Source organism: Scleropages formosus, chromosome 22 (genome assembly GCF_900964775.1).
Source record: "Scleropages formosus chromosome 22, fSclFor1.1, whole genome shotgun sequence".
NCBI classification, from domain to species: domain Eukaryota; kingdom Metazoa; phylum Chordata; class Actinopteri; order Osteoglossiformes; family Osteoglossidae; genus Scleropages; species Scleropages formosus.
In genome coordinates, this window is record NC_041827.1 from 15,600,868 (window position 1) to 15,622,497 (window position 21,630).

The 21,630-nt window shown below is 40.8% G+C and overlaps 1 protein-coding gene across 5 annotated transcripts; it reads right to left on the reverse strand.

Moving 5' to 3' along the window:
* Window positions 1-287: 287 nt before the first annotated feature.
* Window positions 288-19,307, reverse strand: r3hdm2 (R3H domain containing 2). Of its 5 annotated transcripts, none has more exons than XM_029247798.1 (24): window positions 19,082-19,307; window positions 18,756-18,797; window positions 17,864-17,953; window positions 17,192-17,318; window positions 16,218-16,296; window positions 15,924-15,983; window positions 14,617-14,757; window positions 13,948-14,056; window positions 13,579-13,674; window positions 13,279-13,310; window positions 12,603-12,629; window positions 10,423-10,655; window positions 9,810-9,991; window positions 9,410-9,511; window positions 7,699-7,992; window positions 5,646-5,772; window positions 5,081-5,241; window positions 4,702-4,856; window positions 4,162-4,262; window positions 3,666-3,835; window positions 3,099-3,243; window positions 2,411-2,502; window positions 1,585-1,669; window positions 288-1,227 (listed from the first exon to the last, which is right to left on the reverse strand). In XM_029247798.1, exons 1-24 carry the CDS (start codon window positions 19,238-19,240, stop codon window positions 896-898), a joined length of 3,141 nt encoding a protein of 1,046 aa, XP_029103631.1. In that variant the 5' UTR covers window positions 19,241-19,307; the 3' UTR covers window positions 288-895. The 5 variants fall into 5 exon arrangements, with proteins under 5 accessions (XP_029103631.1, XP_029103630.1, XP_029103632.1 ...); XM_029247797.1 differs by having other exon boundaries at window positions 12,603-12,656; XM_029247799.1 differs by lacking the exon at window positions 12,603-12,629.
* Between the last annotated feature and the right edge of the window lie 2,323 nt (window positions 19,308-21,630).

Genomic DNA, 21,630 nt, shown 5'->3' on the forward strand with positions numbered 1-21,630 from the left:
ACAGTAGACATATGCAATCATTGTGCATTTTTTAAATACTTCTGATACGTTCTGCACAGCTGTCAACAAAAATTGCAAACACAAAAAGGAGAGGAAGGGGGACAATGGCAAGGAAAGGGAGAGGAGAGAAAGAATGGGGAGGAGAGAGGACTGAAAATTGGGGAATAAGAGGGTTACAAAGGTATCCACTCCACTCTGAGGGGAGGGGGAAGGGGGGAAAGAAAAAAAAAAAAAAAAAAAAAATCACTGAATATATAGATTTTTTTTTTAAATCCTTACATCACTTATATAAATATATTGAACCAAGAAAAGGAATTTAAAAAAGTTGAGAAAAAAAAAAAACTGCGCAATACAGAAATCCACAACAGCAGTAAGGCAAACAGAAAGCGAGAGAAAGAGACAGTAACTGTGCGTACGAAAGACTGTAAAAGTATTAAGCAATAAGAAGGGGGAGAAAGCGAAGAAGAAACAAGAAAGGAGAGTGATGGGAAGAGATGAAGAGCAGAGAAGGCTGGAGGGGAGAGCAGAGCAGGAGGGAAATGGGGTAAAGTATCAACTGAGGTTGACTGTCCAGTGTGTCCTTTTGTGTGCTACGCAACCCTGCTGCCCATGGAGTGTGTGCAACTAACAGATTACACACGATGATGACGACGCACATGTTTACGTGTCTTGTGTGCTTCTGGTAAACACAAAAAGGCAAAAGGATCAAAACATTTTAAAAAAATCCTCAATAGAGAGCACCCATCATTCTGGCATCATTTCCTTCCATTTTGCTTCTCAAATTTGTCGCCCCAATCCAAACTCAAAGTGTCTTCTTTTGACCCTCCCACTCCTTTGGTGTGCTCCTCTCTCACAGACCCCGCCCCCTCCCCCTGCCCTTTCCCTCAACTTCTCCTCACTGGGAACTTGCCCTCTCCAAGATGCGCAAGTCATAGTTCTTTTTGGCAGCTCTCAGCTTGAAGAGACTGGCACCGCTGTTGTTGAGTTTGAAGGAAGCGCTCTGGGCAGCCATGGTGTTGGGAAACACAGCCACCACAGTGTAGAGGTGTGCGGGGTCACTGGCGTCATTCTTCCCGCCTCCGCCCCCTGCATTGGCTCGCCCCCCCTGGGTGTCCTTCAGCCATTGAATTTTGGCTCCGCAGAGTGACAGCTGATTGAAGAGCTTCTCTGCTTCCGGTCGCGAGATCCCCTCTGGCAGATCAGTCACCTCTAGTACCCTGCTAACCACTGTCGACAGAAGAAGGAGGCATTTAGTCAGAGAGCAGCCATAGACAATAAAAGAAAAAACCCACTGTTGCACCCTATCTTGCATGCCAGACCATGGCAGCAAGAGTTCACGCGTAGAGGTAAACGCAATATTTCCACTTGTCCTGAATATTTAACTTTTTAATACATGTACTTATAGATTAGCACAAGTCAATGTGGAGTTATTCTAAAATATCCAAATGCTTATTGTGTGATACTAACATCAGTCAAAGCCATTGTGACATAAGTAACCCAGCAATGGACCTTCAAAACAGGCAGGTGGCCACCCAAAGCCAAATGAGGCCTGTGAATTTTAATAAGTGTCTTGTGCAATCTTACCCACGTCAGTAGTCCCCAGATCTGTAGAGGCAGACTTCAGTGTTTGTCTCTTCCCTCGAGTTCCATGTTTCATTGCTCCTTGGCCCTGTTAATCAAAACTTCCTTTTACCACTAAATCATGACCAAGAAATTCTGACAACTCAATTTATTTATAGGTTAGGTTCTGTAAAAGTATTGTCTAAAGCTACTATACATCAGTGAAATGCTTTTGTCTAAAACAAAACATCAGGAGTAAAAGTGCATTTCATAATTCTAAGAGCTTGCAATGAGACATGAGTGTCATAGCAGTTTGTCTGTCCTATACCACTGCTTTTGCCTACACATGTTACATAACTAACACCATAAAGAACTGATAGGAAATACAAAAGTGATCTTTACAGATGACCGCAGGCAAGCCTATAGAACAATTAGGAGATCATGAGAAAAGTTGGGTCCTAAAGCAGAACATCGAACCCCTCCAAGGAACCTAACATTTAAAAAAAAAAAAAAAAAAAAACCTTCTGTTCAAACTGATTTTTGTCCTACTTATTCAAAAAACATAAAACATCCCTCATCTCACTGATCACAGACACTCAAAAAAAAATCAGGCAGGCGAATTAAATACAAGTAATGAAGATTTAATTCTGAGGACAGAGTATAACACTTAGTGCTCTGCAGCAGACAGGAGGATTATCAAGAATAAATGATGTGAAATGTGAAGAAAGGAAAATTTCAGCAACAGGCCATGTTGAAATCAAAATTAAGAAGCACTTTAAAGTAGGGGTTAGAACAGAAATGACTGAAAACTGACTGTAAACCAGACAGGAGTTCTGCAAAAGTGACTGACCTGATGGGAGCTGTAGGACTGACTGTGCATGAGTGGTGGGGGACAGAGGCTGTACTGCAGTGGCTGACCCAGCAGAGAGTAGCGCCCATCACCTTTGAAAGGGACAAGTTACAGATTGGGCAGCAAAAACAAAACCAGCCCAAGGACTACATTATGAACACTGTTCATTATGTAAAGCAATGCGTATGAGCTCAGAGGGAAAACTTCTATACTTATGTTGACTGACATTATTGGACAACCATGGTTTATGTAGCCAATTCTGCTGCATTGCATGAATATACTTTTATTTTATACATGGATATAATTTAACAGTAAGGACTTGATTAAACAAGGATTTCATAATACAAACGCATTGTACAAAACTAGTGGAGGTTCACAGAATTCCAAGCAGCACTGCACTTTGAGAGAAAGAGGAGTGAATCCTGCAAGTCACATTCAAGTACACGTCAGTGCTTTATTACTGATAAATCATTACTGTCAATGTGTTTCTCCGTGAAATGAAGTCAGCACCAAGATTATGTTCATACATGATGCCTGTATGGCTGAGTACCAGCGTGGCAATGTCCCCAAAATGTGCTGAGGAAACTAGATATTTTAGACAACTTATTCACTCCCTCACTGAGACTAATCTAGTCTATAATTTGGTTATAGCCTAGTGAGACCACAACAGTTCTGGGTAGGTACATACCTTGTGCTGGTCCACCTGGCCGGGGAAACTGAGAGATGAGGGGCAGAGGCCCCAAGCCAGGACACACACTGCTCACACTGCCTGAGGGGGAGGGTGTAGGGGACTGTGTAGGGGAGGCCAGAGGGCTGCTCAGCTGAGTACTGACCTGTAAACAGATCAGATCATGTATCAACCTCCTAGGGCACAAAAGCATTTTGTACATACATACCTTTTACTAAAAGTATCAAAGCACTAAATTTTACACAGTACTTTTATCACCTTTACACATGTAATACCAATGTAGTTGGTACTATGGTGGTTACAGTTGCTGCCTTTGGACCCAGAGGTTGCAGATTCAAATTTCACATCCAGGTGTAGTACCTTTGAGCAGGGAACTTTATCCTAAACTCCTCCAGTAAAATTACCCAGCTGTATAAATGGGTAAATAACTGTAAGGTACTTTTTTCTTTAGAGAAAAATATCAGCTAAATGAATAAACATCAATGCATGTGCAATTTGAGGATGCCAAGTATGTATCTGCCCCAATGAACATGTGCTGGAACAACATGTAATATTTGCTGAAGTTACCTGTGTGCTGGACTCAGGCTTGTACAGCTCTCCAGGTTTGCTGGGCCTCTGCTCCAGGCTGTAGTACTTGCAGGGGTTCCACTGCACCATTGGAGGGTTTTGGGCAGGCTGGGGACCATTAGGGACACTGAGCTGCATCACCATCACACCAGGTCCAGGAGGTGGTACAGCTGGAAGGCAAAAACAGATGGGCAACTCATCACACAGCAGCAAAACCAAAAAGAACATTCTATAGTAATAGGTAGTTCAGGATAAAGTCACTATAGGGTATACTGGGAGTAGTTTACTTTCTTCAGACTTTGTGGTTTTAGAATACTTATTTTGACCGGGATCAAATTTATGTGGACATAGTCTATCAGACAGTAAAAATTTGCTCAGGCTTGCTAAAAGCATTTATACCAAGACACACTGGTAACTACTGAGTTTTTTTTTTTTTTTTTAATTTAAAACTGTATGAAGAGCAGACAAAGACATATTAAGAAAAATGTTTTCTCACTTGAATATTGCTGCTGCATCTGTGGAAGGTTGCAGGGAGGGGAGGACTGTGTCATTTGGTACTGCTCAGAGCTGGGGGGCTGCAGGTACCCCACAGATGGACTATGGGGCAGAGATCAACAACTTTTTTTTCTTTTTTTAATAAACCAAAACTTACTACATGTGCAAGACATGTTTTCAAGCACGGCAACAAAACAGACTGTAAAAGGTAATTAACACACAGCAATTGAAGTTCTAGCCGAGCACAGACTCAAAGAAAATGGTGGTTGTGCTCCATTAGACTAAAGAAACAAGTAAGTATAAAAGCAATTAAAGGGCCAGATATTATACTTCCAAGCTACCCATCCTGTCCCTTCCTTTATCATCTTTAATAAATTAATAAATCTAATGAATAAAATGAACAAACGTAACAAAATGAATAAGTGCGAATAATACGAAGCACTGTGGCTATAAAGGTGCTTTTCAAATTATGCAGGTTGTTCATCTGTTGTGTCTGTTCCCAGGTGCTGTCTGCCAAGTGCTGTGGTTTGCTCTTACTGACCTTGTGCTGTTCTGCTGAGTGGGGGTCAGGACACTATAATAGACAGGCACACCGCCCCCAGGAAGTGCTCCCTGCACCGACTGGCTCACAGGCACCATCACAGGCTGTTGGAACTGTGGCTGAACCACCTGCTGCGATTCATTTGCCACTGGCACCTAGGCAGCGATCACAGGACACTCAGACCCAATGACAGCATGATACATCCACAAAAACATGCACATACTAGCTTAATTACCAGACAGTTACTTCTTGACTCCACTACAATTGTGGATCTAACAGAAGTTCACATGTGAAATAAGTTTTGTAATACATCTTTATTATTCTTTATTCAGTAGATACCTTCACCAAGGCGATACACAAGACTATCTTCTAACAGTACCTGGTAGGAAGGCATTGGAGGGTACTGGACCATCATGCCTTGCATCTGTCCACTCATACCAGTTCGCTGGGTATTGAGAAGACCAGGATTCTGAGGTTGCTGGACTCCCATCATGCCCTGGTAGGCTGGCTGCTGATTGGGCATGATTGTTTGAAGACCAGCTGACAGGAAAACAGACAGCAAAAGTCATAAACAAGCAACAGGAGCAAAGAGTAGCAGGATTGCAAAAAGATGCAAAGTTAATTTACGTGACCAAACTCTGTCTCTGCTCCACACTTACAAATCCATTTCTCTAGCATCATGATCAATTATGGCACTTTGCCTCCGAAATAATCTAATGCACTTATGATGCCTAAAGTATAAGCAATAAATAATGCAGCTGCACTACATTTTCAAGTCCTTCACCATGGCTGCTATCAGAATGAAGAAAGCAGGCAGATAAATAAAATTTAAGCATATGTGGAAAAACAACGCAATCAACAATGTTACATTCTGAGATTGCTGTAATATGGTTATTAACAGTCAGAAATAAGTGTACAATAGCCCTTGTGTACATGGTACCAACCAGACTGCTGTGTGGGCTGGGGCAGGGGCTGTGAGCGCTGCGTGGGGTAAGACACCTGGTGAGACATGGGCCGATACTGTTGCCCTGAACTGGGGTACTGCCCAGGAGGGTAATAGGACACCTGGATCTGAATCAGAGAAGCCAGAATGAACAATAAGAGAACAAAGACAGTGTAATAATGCTGTCCATCCTCAGAAATAAGCCCAATCATGTTGACTGTCCAGTGCTTTAGACACAAAATTATACAGTCCTTTCAACTCAAGCATAAAAAGAAACATCTGATTTATGACCAATGAAAGCAACTGTCAGTGGATTTCAATGAAAAACCCAATGACAGAAGGCCTCTATCTTCAATGATCATGTCTTGCAGAAGGCTGAAATATCTGAGCAGAATTTATAGATATTTAGTACTTTGCTACCAAAAAAAAAAAAAAAAAAAAAAAAAAAAATTTGCAATACACAAGGAAAGAAAGCCTGATACACATACAAATATGTCATTCAAGCACCTGTCACACACACAAATGGAGAAAGCTAAAAAAAAAAAAAAAAAAAGGGGGGGGGGGGGGGGGTTGGGCAGGCAGGCAGTGTACTGTTCACACCTGTGGCCTTGCAATCAAAAGGTCCTGGGTTTCAACCCCGATTTCCTCTGCATCCCCTTTGATCAAAGTACTGACCCTGAATTGTTCCAGCAAGAAGTATGCAATTATATAAATGTGTAAATCAACTAATTTGGTATACATAGCATTGCAAGTTGCCATGGAATAAGGTATCAGAGGTTCAGGTACTAATAATACGCTTAACACAAGAAGTGTTCAAAATGAAATAGTTTATATGTAATACAAACTTAGCCAGCTGCACGCATAAAATAAATGTTTATTGAGATTCAGTAATTTGTTATTGGCAGCTTCCTGCACTGGAAAAGTATGCCAGACAGAAGGCTAAGTAACCTTTCTTGGCATGGTAGAGCAGTGAGCCGCATAAATTATTACACTACAAATAGATTAGACTTTTCTCATTCAGTTATGTAACAAAGTTTAGACAAGTGCACTGCATATCTTTCTTTAAACTTAGGCTAATACGTATCAATCTGACCTATGTGTGGTATCGTAACCACAGCTAAAAACACAACATCTAGATCCACAAGCAAAAGATACACCATTCTGATACATGAAGGACATGCTAATACATAACTTAGCACTATGACAAGCAAAAACACATCCATGCTGGCCTGGGTTTGAGACCCCTGGAATAAGCACCAGCAGAAAGTACAAATCCAATCTTTTTTCAGTTTCTCAGTGTACTGTCCCAGGGACTTCTCCGACAAGAATACAGTCCAGAACGTGACGAGGATGAGCGTCCAGAAACCACAAAGCAGCCATGCAGAGAGACCCACAAGACATCTAGACCCACACCATTAATGTAGAAATCTGTAGCTAGTACTGATAACAAGATAAGGTACAGCAAATATAACTGAACTGAATTTTTCCAGCATGACAACTTTCATGGTATAGGAGGGTTAAGAAAACTTCTACCACTGCCTTCTACATATATCTTTTGACTGCTAACACAAGGAGAACATGCAAACTATGTCCACCCTGAGCCAGATTTGAACCTGAGCCTAAAGGTGCAGCGAGGGCATTTTGAGGCACCAGGCATTAACCACTGTGACACTGTGCCACAATAAAAGTAATAAAATGGTGGCAATGTCCAATAGATAGTATTGTAAAACTTTGCAAAAACAGACTGTCCTAAAGACAAGATTATTGGAGAGTCATGAATATGTGGCTTAATTGGGCTTTAATCTGATTCACCCTAGAATTTAAATTACCATGTGTCAAAATCTGATGCTGTAGATTAACAGTACAAAACTGAAAAATTCTTTCACAACAACAAGTTGAGCGCAACAACATTAATGGCAGATAAAGAACCTGCTATTTTGTGATGAAATGTTTTTACATCTTTGGATGAAAGACACACTAGAAATCTGTACAAATTCTTTAAAGAAAGGGTGGGGAGAGAAGAAAAAAAAAAAAAAAAAAGCTTTCTTACATACCTGCTGTGGAGGAGGTGGTTGCATGTAGCCCTGTGGAGGGGGTGGGGCCTGAAGGACAGACTGGGATGGAGGTGGAGGAGGGGGTGGGGGATGGGGGTGTCCAGAGTTGGGCTGGTAACCAGGAGGAGGGGGCATGGGCTGGCCCCCTGTTGCCATGATGTAGCTGGTTTGAGGTGGAGGATGCTGTGTCAGGACGGCAGGAGGTGGCTGGAACATGGAGGGCGGTTCTGGAGCCTCGCTGGACCCTTGTCGACTCAGAGTCATCTGCCCAAACTGCGGACCTAAGTCATCCGCCTAAGAAAGGGAGGGAAAATGAAATTTTTTTTTTTTTTTTTTTTTTTTTTTTTTTTGGAGAGAGAATGCTGGCTGTCGAGTTGCTTTAGAAACAAATGACTAAAATTGTATATATCCAAAGTACATTCAATATCTAATTTTAGCTCATATTCAGCCTCCGTTAAAGGAGGAAACACAGAAACCCTGGCAGCGAAAGCAAGCAGACAATTAAAAGGCAACTCAAAGCCAGTAATGGATTAAAAACCCTGTCTGCAGCTGCTGGAGATGAAACAGATAAAACACAACTGACTCTTGCCAGTGACAGACAAAAGGGAAATGAGAAATTACAGGGCACATCACCTGCCTGGCACTAACTCCGGGCACAAGCTGTCTTTGCCACACCAAGAATTGTTTTCGCTCTCTTAACTTTAAGAAGCTCAGTCTACAAAATGATCATCTAGCGATATGCTACACCTGACTGTTCCATTCTGAGGGACAGTGAAACAAAAAAAAACAGTGGTACAGGAAACTTGGCAACCAGGAATCTTATTTTTTATTTACATTTAATATATTAATCTACATTATCAAACATTACTATTGAATATGAACATCAAACCATACATTAATTCGCCTAGCAACAGAAGAATGTTAGATTAACTGTAGCAAAATGTGAAACCAGTCAATAATAAAATTACAATTAACAGTCAAGAGGTTTCTAAAAGTTTTAACACACTACTGCTGGGTTTAGTTATGAAGATGTTTTCCCAGTATATTCCAGTATATTTTGAATTGCATTTTCTTCATTAATTTTCTACTATATATTTTATGTGACACAAATGAATCCAGTGTACACACAGCCAGCCAGTAGATGTCAGTAAAAGCACCCAAAATGGGAGTGTGGGACTGTCTCCATTTAGCTCTCCAGCAAAATGCTTAAAGCTCATTTCTGGTGACAGTGAGTGCTGCTGATCAATGACATGACTAATGTTACACAGGTTTACAGGATAAAAAGTCAATTAGCCTTAAATAAGTTCATTAGTTCTAATTTTACTGTAGCTCAAAAAGTTCTAAAAAGTCTATAAGGTAATGTTTTGCCGTCTTAGATACTGACCAATTTTGAGGTTAACACCTGCTCTGTAAAGCACACCTGCAGCAATATTTGGCAGCATCAAAATGAACATTCCCAGAAAAAGGTAAACTTAAGGGCTTCAACAATACTTTCCAACAAGTTCATGGAATTTAATGTACCTTTCCAGAAAGCTGACAGCAATCTAATTAAGAACTAACTTAAAAAAATTACAATTATTCTGGATAAACTGAAGCAAAAAAAAAAAATGCAGGCTTATGAAAATATTGACAGAAGATTAACTGCAAGACAGGCGAAAAACAAGATGAGGAAAAACATGGGCAGAATAACAGAGGCAGGTCGGAAGGGTACCATATTATACTGCTGGGGAGGAGAGACGGGCAGCAGGACCTGGGGACAGGAAGGGCTGGAGTATGACACAGGCTGCGGGGAAGCCTGCAGAGACGCCACCGGCTGGAAGAGTGGTGTAAAAGGGCAGGCAGAGAGAAAGAGAGAGATGGGGAAAGGCAAATAAAACAAAACGGTTGACCAGATTGAAAAAGAGAGCGAGATGAGCAGATAGAACCAGGAAGAAAAAAGGTTTGGTGTTAAAAAAAAGTCCTTAAAACTACAACACCTTTTTAGGCAGGCATAGCACATACAATTTACTAATGCACATAAAGGGTGACAAAGGTCATGCACTAGGTTTTATTCTTGATTATTTAAATTATGTACATACACACATTTACAACACATTTTTAAACAACTTTACCTGAGCCATGATATGATTGCCCAAAGGATGCTGCGTTGGGGTAGGTAACAGGGCCGTTTGAGTAGGAGGCTGTGCCTGTTGCCCTTGAGACTGCTGGGGATTGGAGGGACAGGGTAACAGACTGCGATTTGGCTGGGGTGCAGGTGGCTGGGGGCAAACATCTGGGGTGATCAATGGAAGACCTGAAGGAGATACAAATGACCTAAGAATCTGTTTTTCATAAGACCAAAACATTCAAAAACTAAACAGTGCAACTGAATTCAAAAATTAGTTTTATTTGAACTCCGTCAACTTGACTGACAGCAGTAAAGCTTTAAATGTAAATTAACATACTGAGTAAAAATTCTAACTGCTGTTTCCTGAGAAACAGAGTCAAGTCTGCAAGCCATATTTCAGTACCTACCAGAAACACCAATTACTCATGGCCTGGCAACTGCAGCGTAAGCATAGCAGTGTCATGATGCTGTTATTATTACTGATATTTCAGAAATGAAGATAACATAAGTATTAATACCACTAATAATAGTGCGTTTTCCATCCATATTATTACATTCCTGTTCATGAAAAAAATAAGACTGATAACACAAGTCAGAAGGCACTAAGCAGGCCGTACCAGAACGTGAGCCCCTGCAGCTGCCCTGTGAGCTCTTCCCACCCAGGCTGTCACCACGGGTAAGAATGGAGATGCCTGAAAAGCTGCTGGCCTTAGTGACAGGTGGCCGCAGTGTGCGGTTGGAGCTGTCCGAGTCGGTGCTGCTCCAAGGCCGTGGCTCCAGGCTCTTCATTTCACTGTCTGTGCTGCTTTGGCGGCTGCTGGATGCACGGCTGGAGCCCTCCCGGTTTCCCCTGGGGAGAATGAGAAGACATGGGAATTATGCAACAGAGAGAGAACGGGAAGTAGCCAGATCTCCACACAGAAGTTACAGGTATCAGTTTACAATGACAGCAAAACACGCACAGAGAGAGATGCTCAAGCAATGTCGACGTGCACATTTGACAGACATCTGATACATGTTCAACAGATTTACATGCCAAATAAAGAACCAACAACAAAGGAGGTCAGCATGAACAGTGAGGAAAAACATCATAGCTCTCAACCACAGACAAGATTCACATGAAACCTACTGCAACATAAAACAAAGGGCTTCTTTTAACACAACATTGGACAGTACAGCAAAGTACAGTACACAACACACAAACATATCCTCTCCCATGTGCAGAGAAACACGCACACAAAGCAATGCAACCATTCAAAAACGCATGAACATATTTGTGCACTCAGTTACATAAGCACAACCACACAAACACTTTCACAGTGACAAACTGTCGCTTCATCTTTTTTCAGTTTATTGCATATACTTATTGCCTGTTTTGTGTTGTGCTGTAACCCTGGAAAAGGGCAGCTGCTGATCATTTTTTCTAATAAAAAAAAAAAAAAAAGCACGCACGCACACACACACACACACACACAGACCATCACAATACCTGTAAAAACTGAAACGAATTGTGAAATGCATGTAATCTATTTACATGCCAGAGGAAAGCAAAATCCTGGTGCCTCCCCAAAAAGAAATGAAATAAATCAATACGAATAACTCATAGGCATATTACCTTTTAAATTTAATACATTTTCTAAAATAAAATCTATACTGTTCTGATCACAGCAGTGGGAGGGGAAAGAGAAAAATACACATAAGAAAATTAATTCTTTAGAGAAGGGCAATTTCTGCGATAAGGGAATAAATTCACCCAAAACTCGCATGCAGTGTTTGAAGGTGGCCAGACTAATAAATATTTTAGCAAGGCTTTAATTAATGGATGAGCTATTTAGAGCCCTCTGTCAGCCTATTTAAAGTAGAGAGAGATGATAGAGTGCAAGGTTTCTGGATAATAATGTGCAACATTATGTTCTCTTTTCTCTTTGGTCTTAATTTTCCAAACCTTTGAAGTAGAATCATAGTCTATAGTTTGTTTCCTCATACATATAGCCCTTAATTACCTTGTGTTACATTCCTCCTCTTTGAGAGAATCAGGCCTGTGCATATTAGTTAATTCCGCAGGTCAAATTATTTGCTCACATAAAAGGTACAATCACAAGCCAACCACAAAGTGAAAGCCTCTACAGATAAGTTTTATATAGATGTAAAATGGTTAACTCATTAATTGAAATGCACACAAAACAAACTGCTGAGTCTTCAACATACATTTTTTACTTTTTGAAAAAATGCAGTAGTTTCAATTCAGTATATACATTTGGCCCATAACAGTTCATAGTGGTTCACTGTGTACAGTCTCCATTATCTCATTAATTTGCCTTAATTTGTCTGAACGGTAAATTTAGCCATGTAGCTTACTTGCACTGTAACTTACAAATTTTCCCAAAATTGTTCAGAATAATGGTTTACCTTGTTTTCTCCTTTGAAATAATATTTTAACCATCCTGATACACTAAGGACATATTAATACATAATTTAGCACTGTAACAAGCAAAAACAAGTGTCCACAGTGACCTTCTGTGGCCTGGGTTTGAGGCCCCTGGATTAAAGAGTAGCAGAAACTTCAAATCCAATCTTTTTTTTTTTTTTTTTTCTCTCAAATCTCTCAGTGTACAGACCCAGGGGCTTCTCAGACAAGAAAAGACTGGGAATGTATGTAGTATAGTCAAGAACGTGACGAGGATGAGTCTAGAAACCACAAAGCAGCCATGCACAGAGACCCACAGTGTGTAGCCAATGCCAAGCAAGAACACAACCACCACTGATGGGGCATGGCAACACACATCACACCCAGTACCTAAAGATCTGCCTCCTCTTTTGGGAGCTAGAGGAATAGCCGTCAGTGGTAAGTCTGTTGGTCACATGGGGGGGGGGGGGGGGGGGGGGGAGGAGGAGGAGGCCAGGGTTACAGACATAGGGGAATGGGGTCACCTTGCTTCGAGAAATAACACTAAGGGATACATACAGGAAGAACGGCACAGGTCAGCAACACATTTCCTGTTCATCTCAATCCATCACACCCAAAAAGTCTTCTCTCTCTCTCTTTTTTTTTTAAAAAAACAGGCACCTACAGTCAGTTGCACCCATCTGTATGCTACTTCATTAGAACCGTAAAGCTGCACTTTGCAGGATCCCGGCATTACTCATGCTGGGCATGTCAAGTGCTACATATAGACACAGAGAAAGTGCCTGGTTACTGTCACATAGGCAGCACTTGTAAACCAGGATATGAAATGACTACAATGCATGTCTGCTTTGGAAACCAGAAGGGTTTTTGCTTCATTTTGGACAGACAGAGCTATCTGGTAGAAAGCTTTTTCGGGCTGTTATGGAACCTAGAAACACACAAACTGAACACACGTTAAGTTTGAGGTGAGGGAATGTTAACCACTGACTCAGAGCTCCTTCACTGTTATCCGAACTGGATTTCCCATTCTCTCTGGGATATACTCCAAGGAGGTGCTAAAGCTTACCTGTTGTCATTGACATATCCATTCTGAGAGGACTGCAAAGAAAAGAACAGCAGCAAATAAGTTTTTCATTTTTGTAGAGTTAGCAAAATCATAAGTAAACAATACTGGGATTCTCCTGAGTTCCCTCCACTTAGGAGAAATATCAGAAAAAAGAAAAAGTACATTTTTTATATGGACAGATTACTTGGACGCATTACAGATGTACCGTCATGAATCTCTTATACTGTCAGAAACCTCCTTACTGTTATCACTACAGTAAGACCATCAGTTAGCAATGCAGGATGACCGTCTTCTACTTACTTCGCGGGCAAAGATCCGGTCTCGTACCCGTTGATACTCTTCCTCACGCTCCTCAATAGACTTACTCCGCCTCCCGTCTTGCAGCGGCACACGGATCTGTGTGTGGGTGTTGAAGCAAAGGGATGTGAGAAAGATGTTAGTATGTAAATAAATCCCTTTCTACAAAATAAAATTACTGATGACTGACAACAAAAATCATGTGGTTTTCAGGCAAATGGAAAAAAATAAATGCACTAGATGGAAAAAAAACTCCCCGTCACATGTACATGCTTACACAGTATACATTCAAAGCACAAATTATCAGTGAAGTACTATTATTGAGGCAGAAAACCCATTTCAGATGTACAGAATAACCTGTCTTAACACTACCTGATTGTCATCTTTGTCCATGCTAGCATCATCCCGCTTCAGAATGAACTTCTTCTGGAAGTCCATGTTTCTCTCATCCTTGATGTGTTCAGAGAACCTCTGCTCAGGACTATGGAAGAATGGAAAGCGGAAAGAAAACAAAAAGATTACATTTACATTTATTCATTTAGCAGACGCTTTTCTCCAAAGCAACGTACATCTCAGCGAAACATTAAGCTGGATGCCTAACACAAACACTTGTCACAGGTTGGAGGCCCTGTCTGTAATGCTGTTTGCCATATCAGCACTTACAGACTAAGTTAAGAGCTGCTGCCTTTGGACCCAAAGGTCACAGGTTCGATTCCCACCTCCAGCTATAATACCCTTGAGCAAGGTACTTATCCTAAATTGCTCCAGTTAAATTACCATAATAAACTATATATTATATACACACACACTACTATATGGGTAAATAACTATAAATGAGTAAATAATTCTAAGTATCTTAACCTTATAAGTCACTTGGGGGAAAAAGCATCAGCTAAATGATTAAATGTACTTATCAATTTTCTTAGAATTTTTTTTCCTTACATTTTTTGCATAACATTTAGTTTGAAGAAAAACAATGAAGACCAGCTCCTCAACACCCCCTGGTGGTAATCTGTCAGCTCCTGCATGATGCCCACTCACATCCGTGTGTTGCCGGTCTTGTTGATGATGACCGCTTTGCCCGTCTGATCCACATTGTGATCCATACCGAAGTAGGCAGCTACACGGTGAAGCAGCATCCGATGATATGAGGTCATCTGGGGGAACTTCTTGTACTGGTTACTGAATAAGGTGGGACACAAATGCAAAGCACAGTATAATACATGAAGCAGCGAAAAAATGTTCATTTAGAAATCCTTTGCTCTAATTTCAGCAACATTTTAGTGGCAGGTAAAAATGTTTATGCTGTGAAGCACAGCACACCCAGCACAATTTATAATAACGAACATTCAGCAAGTAATGAATTCATTGTCAATAACTGCTTTCCCACTGCAGGGTCATAGTAGACTAGAGTCGATCCAGGAAGCACGGGGTGCAAAGCAGGATACACCCTGGATGTAGATATTTTCAAAATTTGGCTTAAGTATGTTTACGATGTAGAGAAATTAAAAGATCACACATTGTCTGCTTTGCAATGCAAGACATAAGCAGTGATGTTTTAAAACTTTTTTTTACATCAAAGTACAAAGGTGCTAATAAGTACTCAGCACCTATAACGGTATAGTGTATATCATTACAACCAGAGTAATGTTACTAAGGAAAGTATGATCACTGAGCCTGCTGTAACACCCTTGAACAATGTACTTACTCAGAGCTGCTGTATAAATGCATAGATAAGTAGTTCTATACATGTATAAGTCAGTTAGGAGAGCTGATTCAATTGTAACATTAGACTGACATTAATCAATGGATGTGATCAGCACAAGTAATTCTCTTTCATGTTGCCTTTTGCTAAGCAAAAGTTTTTGTGCAGATTTAAAGGCATCTGTTCTAAAATTTCTTCAATGATCCGAGGAATGTTCATTTAACATTTACTTTGTTGTACTGAATGAATGCTCTAAACAATAACTGGGGTCAAGAGTTAGAATGTTGGGAGTCACCACTGCAAGACAATGTGTGCACGTAAGGTTGCTGTGTTAATATTAAAACTGCACAATTGTCTAACAGGCACAAATGCTGTTGTATTCAAGCTTGTTGCATGAAAAATAGGCATATATTCCCACAAGCCATTACAGTGGCTTCTCCTTACACAGGGCCCTGTTACATTAGGCTTGGGTGTATTGTTATATTTTGGGAACAACTAAATCTAAAGAAAAAAGAACTGGTCATAATATATACTGTGTACAGATAGCCTTGTGATCATGACTATTGTACTATACCTTATACTAGGACATGCTTAGAAAATGAACAACTGTTTCTGTTAAATGGTTATAAGCATAATGGCTTACTTGTCATCATTAATGAAATCCAGAATATCTTGTTCCAGTTTCAGCAGCATCATTCGATCCCTGTAAAATGAGGTACGTAGCTGAATGAGCAAAACTTTATTTCAGTAATTAGAGATTTCAGAGAAAGACCACCACCCTCATCACCTAAAACAAAATTTTTTTTCTAAACCATGCTGGCAAATTGTTTCAGGGTACATGCTGCACTTTCCTTAAACATTTGCCCTTATAACAGAATACTGATATGTACTATTTCAGCACTCTGTGGAACATACTAACTAGAAACATCTCACATACCGGGGGTTGTTTTTCAGTGTGTTGACCAAGAATTCATGTACGTCAATGCCAGTAGAGTCAGTATATTCCTGACTGGAGTCTGAAGGAAACATAAGAAAGCAGCTGAAAGCAAAATATTGATATATATGGCATGAAACTACAATAACAATAAATGAACTCAAAAACAATGGCAGAGCACCTCTAAACACAGATCATTAAAGGCTGTAATACACGGAAGCAATCAATAAGCCCATGTATGCATTGTGCAGTATACACTCAAATGAATAAGGTCATTAACTACTCTGTGTATACAGCTTCTCTCACATAACAAGGGCAATTATGCTCCTGAACAAAGGATTCACTCCATTTCTCCCCACCAAATATGCAAAAATCCTAGCTTATCTTTTAAACACACAGTAAATCTAAGTCCGGAATATCAGAATTGGCTCTGGACACCTTTAAATCGAATTTTAAGACCTACATGTTCAAAATCACTTGTACAAAACCCATTTGCAAGCTGCTTTTTTGTATAATTTTCCACTCATTATTGCTCTTACTCTTACTTTCTCTTCTTTTTTTGCTTTTTTAAAATATTGTCATTTATTGTAATTAGATCTGTAACCTATACATCATAGCTTATTGGAAATCACTGAGATGCTGCATTTAAATGTGCCATTACTCTACTGCATTTATTATTGTTGTTGTAGTAGTCTCACTGCTAAGGTTGCTCACACGCAAAGCATCTGGGTGTTTTTCCATACACGAATAGCCCTTTTTGCATCTTATTTTTTCGGACTTTAGGGGGCCTCAAATCAGACTGTTGAGATCAAAAGTGTGTACTGCATGACTACACTGCAATATAGCGTATTATATTTACACATGTACTGTATATACATACATAATATTTAATTCCCCAGAATAAAGTCATACAAAAGTAGGTAATATCCTTATAATTTGGAGTTCAGTGGCCAAGGACAACGTAAACGGCAGCATACCACGAGACAGCATCTTCCGTGGCACTTTCTCCTTGTTCTTCTCTTTCTCCTCATTCTCATACTCGTCTTTGGAGGACTTCTCCTCCTCCTTATCAGATGGGCAGCTGATATGCAGCTGGATGATATCCTGGATGATAGTGGAAAATGACAAATGGGGACAAGCTATAGGGTAACAGATTCACCGGGCAAATACATATTTTTAATATGCCAAAATTCTGAAACAGAAGTGACATATTATTAGATATATGGCCAAGGAGAGCATTCCAAGCCTGTCCAACCAATGAAGTAACTCATTTTAAATGTTATTTTATGTTGAATTTTCCTGTATAACTTTATTACTGTGCAATAAAAAAAAAATTAAAGGAACTACTACTCTTGCCAACTATTACTGCTATTGTCCTCCAGAAGGGAACACAAAAAAATTAAAATACGTTAAATTTCGTAGAAGAAATTCTAAAAATGGGTAAACACAATGCATTAATATTTTACTTCTGGGATGGCAAAACATGCCATGTTATGTGAAGTTAAGGTGCAGATAAGAACAATATACAGAAGAAGTTCTTGACCATAATTTGAGTTATTGGTATTCATATTGGCATTTAAGATACATTTTCATGCCCCAGATGATCAACCTTACTGAAAACACTTGAGACAACAAGCAAACAAATGTACCTGTGACTCTGGGGGTCCATCTGTACTGAATGGGCTAGAAGATTCCTCACACACTGCCAGGCTGCGCACCAGCTTCAGTTTAGCATTGGACTGCAGAAAAATTATGACACAGTATTGGACAACAGGAAGACATAACCACAGCCTGCGAAAATTAGTTAAACTTCAAAATGAAACTCCACTTCTGGCTTCATATAAATATCAAATCAATGCACTGTAAAGTTTTGAGGCAGTTCAGTTAGATGTATGGTGAGACTTTCCTAAATAGTAGTTATTTAATGCTGGGAAATCCTGCATTAAAATTACTAAATTTCTGAAGAAGCTTCATATATTGGTTTAGGAAGTGTACACAAAATCATTTTACTGTAGTAATGCTCAGTACTAAGATACGACATTATAAAGACACAAATGCTGAACACAAACAAATATTTAGATGCTTGCTAGCACTACTATTACTATAAGACATCACAGTCAAAAGTATTACCTAGAAAAAAAAATTCACTCAATAGCAAAGCTGACATACTTGGCACCTTGGCCAACTAGCGCAGGAGAGGACATGTGAAAAATGAGGTCAATGCCAGGGAGGAGAGAAAAGAAAAAAAAAAAAAAAAATATCCTTGCTGCTTTCTTTTCAGACAAGAAGAACTGACCCAGATAGTGTACACGGCAAGTATACGTAGAAAGGTCAGGAAAGAGGAGGGAGAAAAGGCCCGATCCTATTACCACACAGTTAAGTACAGTAAGCTCCTTAGTAAGCTCATTTCCTCTGTACGGCCTTGTCCTGTGCTTTACCTTGTAGGAATTAACAGGCAAGGGAGACGGCCAGGACACTTTGGAATGTGTCCCAGAAAGGAAGCTAATGACAGTTAACAAGCCTGTCCATTCAGTCCCTCACCTTGGCCCTTTTCCTTCCATGCCCATGGTTCTGGGTCCGTCGCTGTGGAGGCAGAGAGAATAGTCAGGGCAAGATCTCAGAGCAGTCATGCGATTCTTGAACACAGGAAAGTATATAAACACTCTATTGTCAAAAGGCAGCTTTTTGTCCTGTGTCAGTTAGCACTATCCAAAAAAAAAAAAAAAAAAAAAAAAAAAAAAAAAAAAAAAGCACAAGGATCATACGGTCAAGAATGTTAGCATCTTCATGCTTCATGCTGTACAAACAAATAAAAGCTCTCAAAACACTGATGTCCAATGACACCTGCCCAAAAGTTAGGTACTTACCTGAGATTCCTGTGTGGAGCTTTCCTCTCCCTCCTGGGCCTCTCCAGTACCCTCCTTGTTAGGGGGCTGCAGGGTTGCTTTTCCTCTGCCACCCACAGACTCATTTAGCAGTCCGCTGTCATCCTCCTTAGTGATGTCCGGAGCACAATTCATCGACATTTTCACAGGCAGGGAGGTGGGAGGGGAGGTTAGGGCAGGGAGGGGGTAGGGGGTGGGGGTGCAGCTTTATGAGGAAACCCCCCCCCCAAGAGGGGAGGGAAAAAAAAAAAAAAAAAAATCTGCTGTGGAGAAATAGTCAAGAACAAGGGGTAGTGGGAGAAGGGGCAATGCAAAAGTGAAGGAGGGGGGAGGAGGGGGAAGGGGGGAGAGAAAAAAAAAAAAAAAAAAAAAAAAAAAAAAAAAAATCAGAGAGCAACCCCTATCACCGCATCACCTCGAACTGAATGCATGGAAAGACCATACTGATTGCCAATCTTATTTACTTCATGCCACAGCAAACCGAGTCACAGCAAAAGTAATTGTACAGAAAAATAAGACAAAATGTTGAATGTACCTAAAACAAGTCAGGTGTATTGGGCCAGTTCCCTACACGTAAGGGGAACACACTGATCTCCTACAGCAGGTAACTGGGCTGATCCACAAGGTGAGGGCATTCCATAGCAAGCCAAGCACCAGGGAAGGGGGTTGGGGGCAGCAGTTCAATTGCCCCCTCTCAGTCTGCTGACATTGTGCAAGGCTTCAAGGCAGAACTCCTGCAAGAGAGGGGAAAAGAAAACAGATCACATCATAGTCATGTCGTCATAGCTTCAAGTACGAGCCGTTTGTACACTGAACCTAACAAACAACCACTGACGCATCAAAACAGAGTGGGAAATCCATGGCGAGTCTTTTATAAGGCACCAGCTCATGAAACCACAAACACCACATCCTCATGCCCTCTTGCCGTCTTAAAAACCATAGATTCCTACTCAGTGCCATCAGCACCACCCTCAGCAAACGTAAGAAACCACTCCAATGGCATTCCCATAAGAAAAGTCTACTGCTGCTGAAGACAAAAAAAACTTAGAGTAGCTATACACCTACAAGATACAATTCAGACCAGTGGCCCAGCCATAATCGGAATGAGCTTTATTGCCAAGTATGTTCACACATACAAGGAATTTGTCTTGGTGACAGAAACTTCCACAGCACAGACAGAATGACAGTGACATGACACAGATGAGAAGATAGAATATGTGAAAAAAAGATAAAAAGTATATAAAAAAATATAAAAGTACACAATATACCAAAATAGTCACTAGACATATGTATGTACAGGTATGTTCTACACAAATGCAAGAGAATGTGAGTAAGAGATATGATGTGGTAAACAGATATAAATATTGATGAGAATGCAGGATTCAATAGGACATATGCTGACCTGCAGAGAGGCACCACCTCACCGCAAGCACAATGTTAACCAGGGAAGAAAGAAGGGGGGAGGAAAACAGGCTACAAGAGGGAATCCAAAGAATGCGTCAAAGGAGGCTCGGACATGAAGCTAGAAGGCAGCATGCCTTGGGGGGGAATCTGGGAGCTTTGCCTACCACGCCAGGCTGCAGGGATTCCCACTGCAGGGGAACACCCCGTCCAGTAGGCAGGAAGTGCGTCACGATCAGCGCTAGTTCTGCATCAGTGACCCCACACACACACACACACACACACACACACACACACACACACACACACCAGCTTATCTTACACAACGAGCTGGCATTTAGCACTGCACTGGGGAAATGGCCAAAAAGAAAAAGTAGACCTCTGTGTTAGTAAGCAGTGTAACCGTTTTCATGCACATGGATAAGAGTTCAGGCTTTTCTAGGAAGAACGAAAAATGTGCCGATAGACTGAATGGGAGCGAAAGAGGTTCTCATGAATGAAGCAGTACAGGACCACAGGCTTTCTCCATCTCACTGTAGCCTCCTCCCCCCTTCATCCTTCCCTTCCCCATTTCACAGGCACATAGTGTTGCCAAGGAGACTGCAACGTCATTCTCAGCTGCTGCCATTTGCGTCTAAAGAGAAAGGTTGGGGTGGTGGGGGAGTGCAGGGAGAGGGATGATATTAAAAATAAATATGTACTGACTGCAGACAGCTGAGGAGAAAGGGGCTTGAGGGAGGGAGGTCCAGAAAGGAGAGGGAGCAACTCATTGTTCTTTTTGTGGCAATATAGAAGGCAAAGAACACCCATTGATGACAACCATTCCCACATAAATACTACTCTTAGGTGTACATGTACCTAAAAACAGCACATGTGTTCACCATTCAAAAATTCCAAGGCAAGTGCAACTCAACATGACAGTGTTGAATTACTTGTAAAAATTATAGTGTGTTGTGTTTGTATGGGACAGAACCCATATACTGAGCCCTGAATTCTCTGTAGGGTCAGATTTAGTTTGCAGGTCAGGGTCTTTGCCCACCGTGGCAAGTTTATTTTAACCATGAAAAGAATTCTGCAGCACACTGAGCAGAATGCAGGGCAGCCGAAAGCATGTTCAGTTGTAGCCTTGT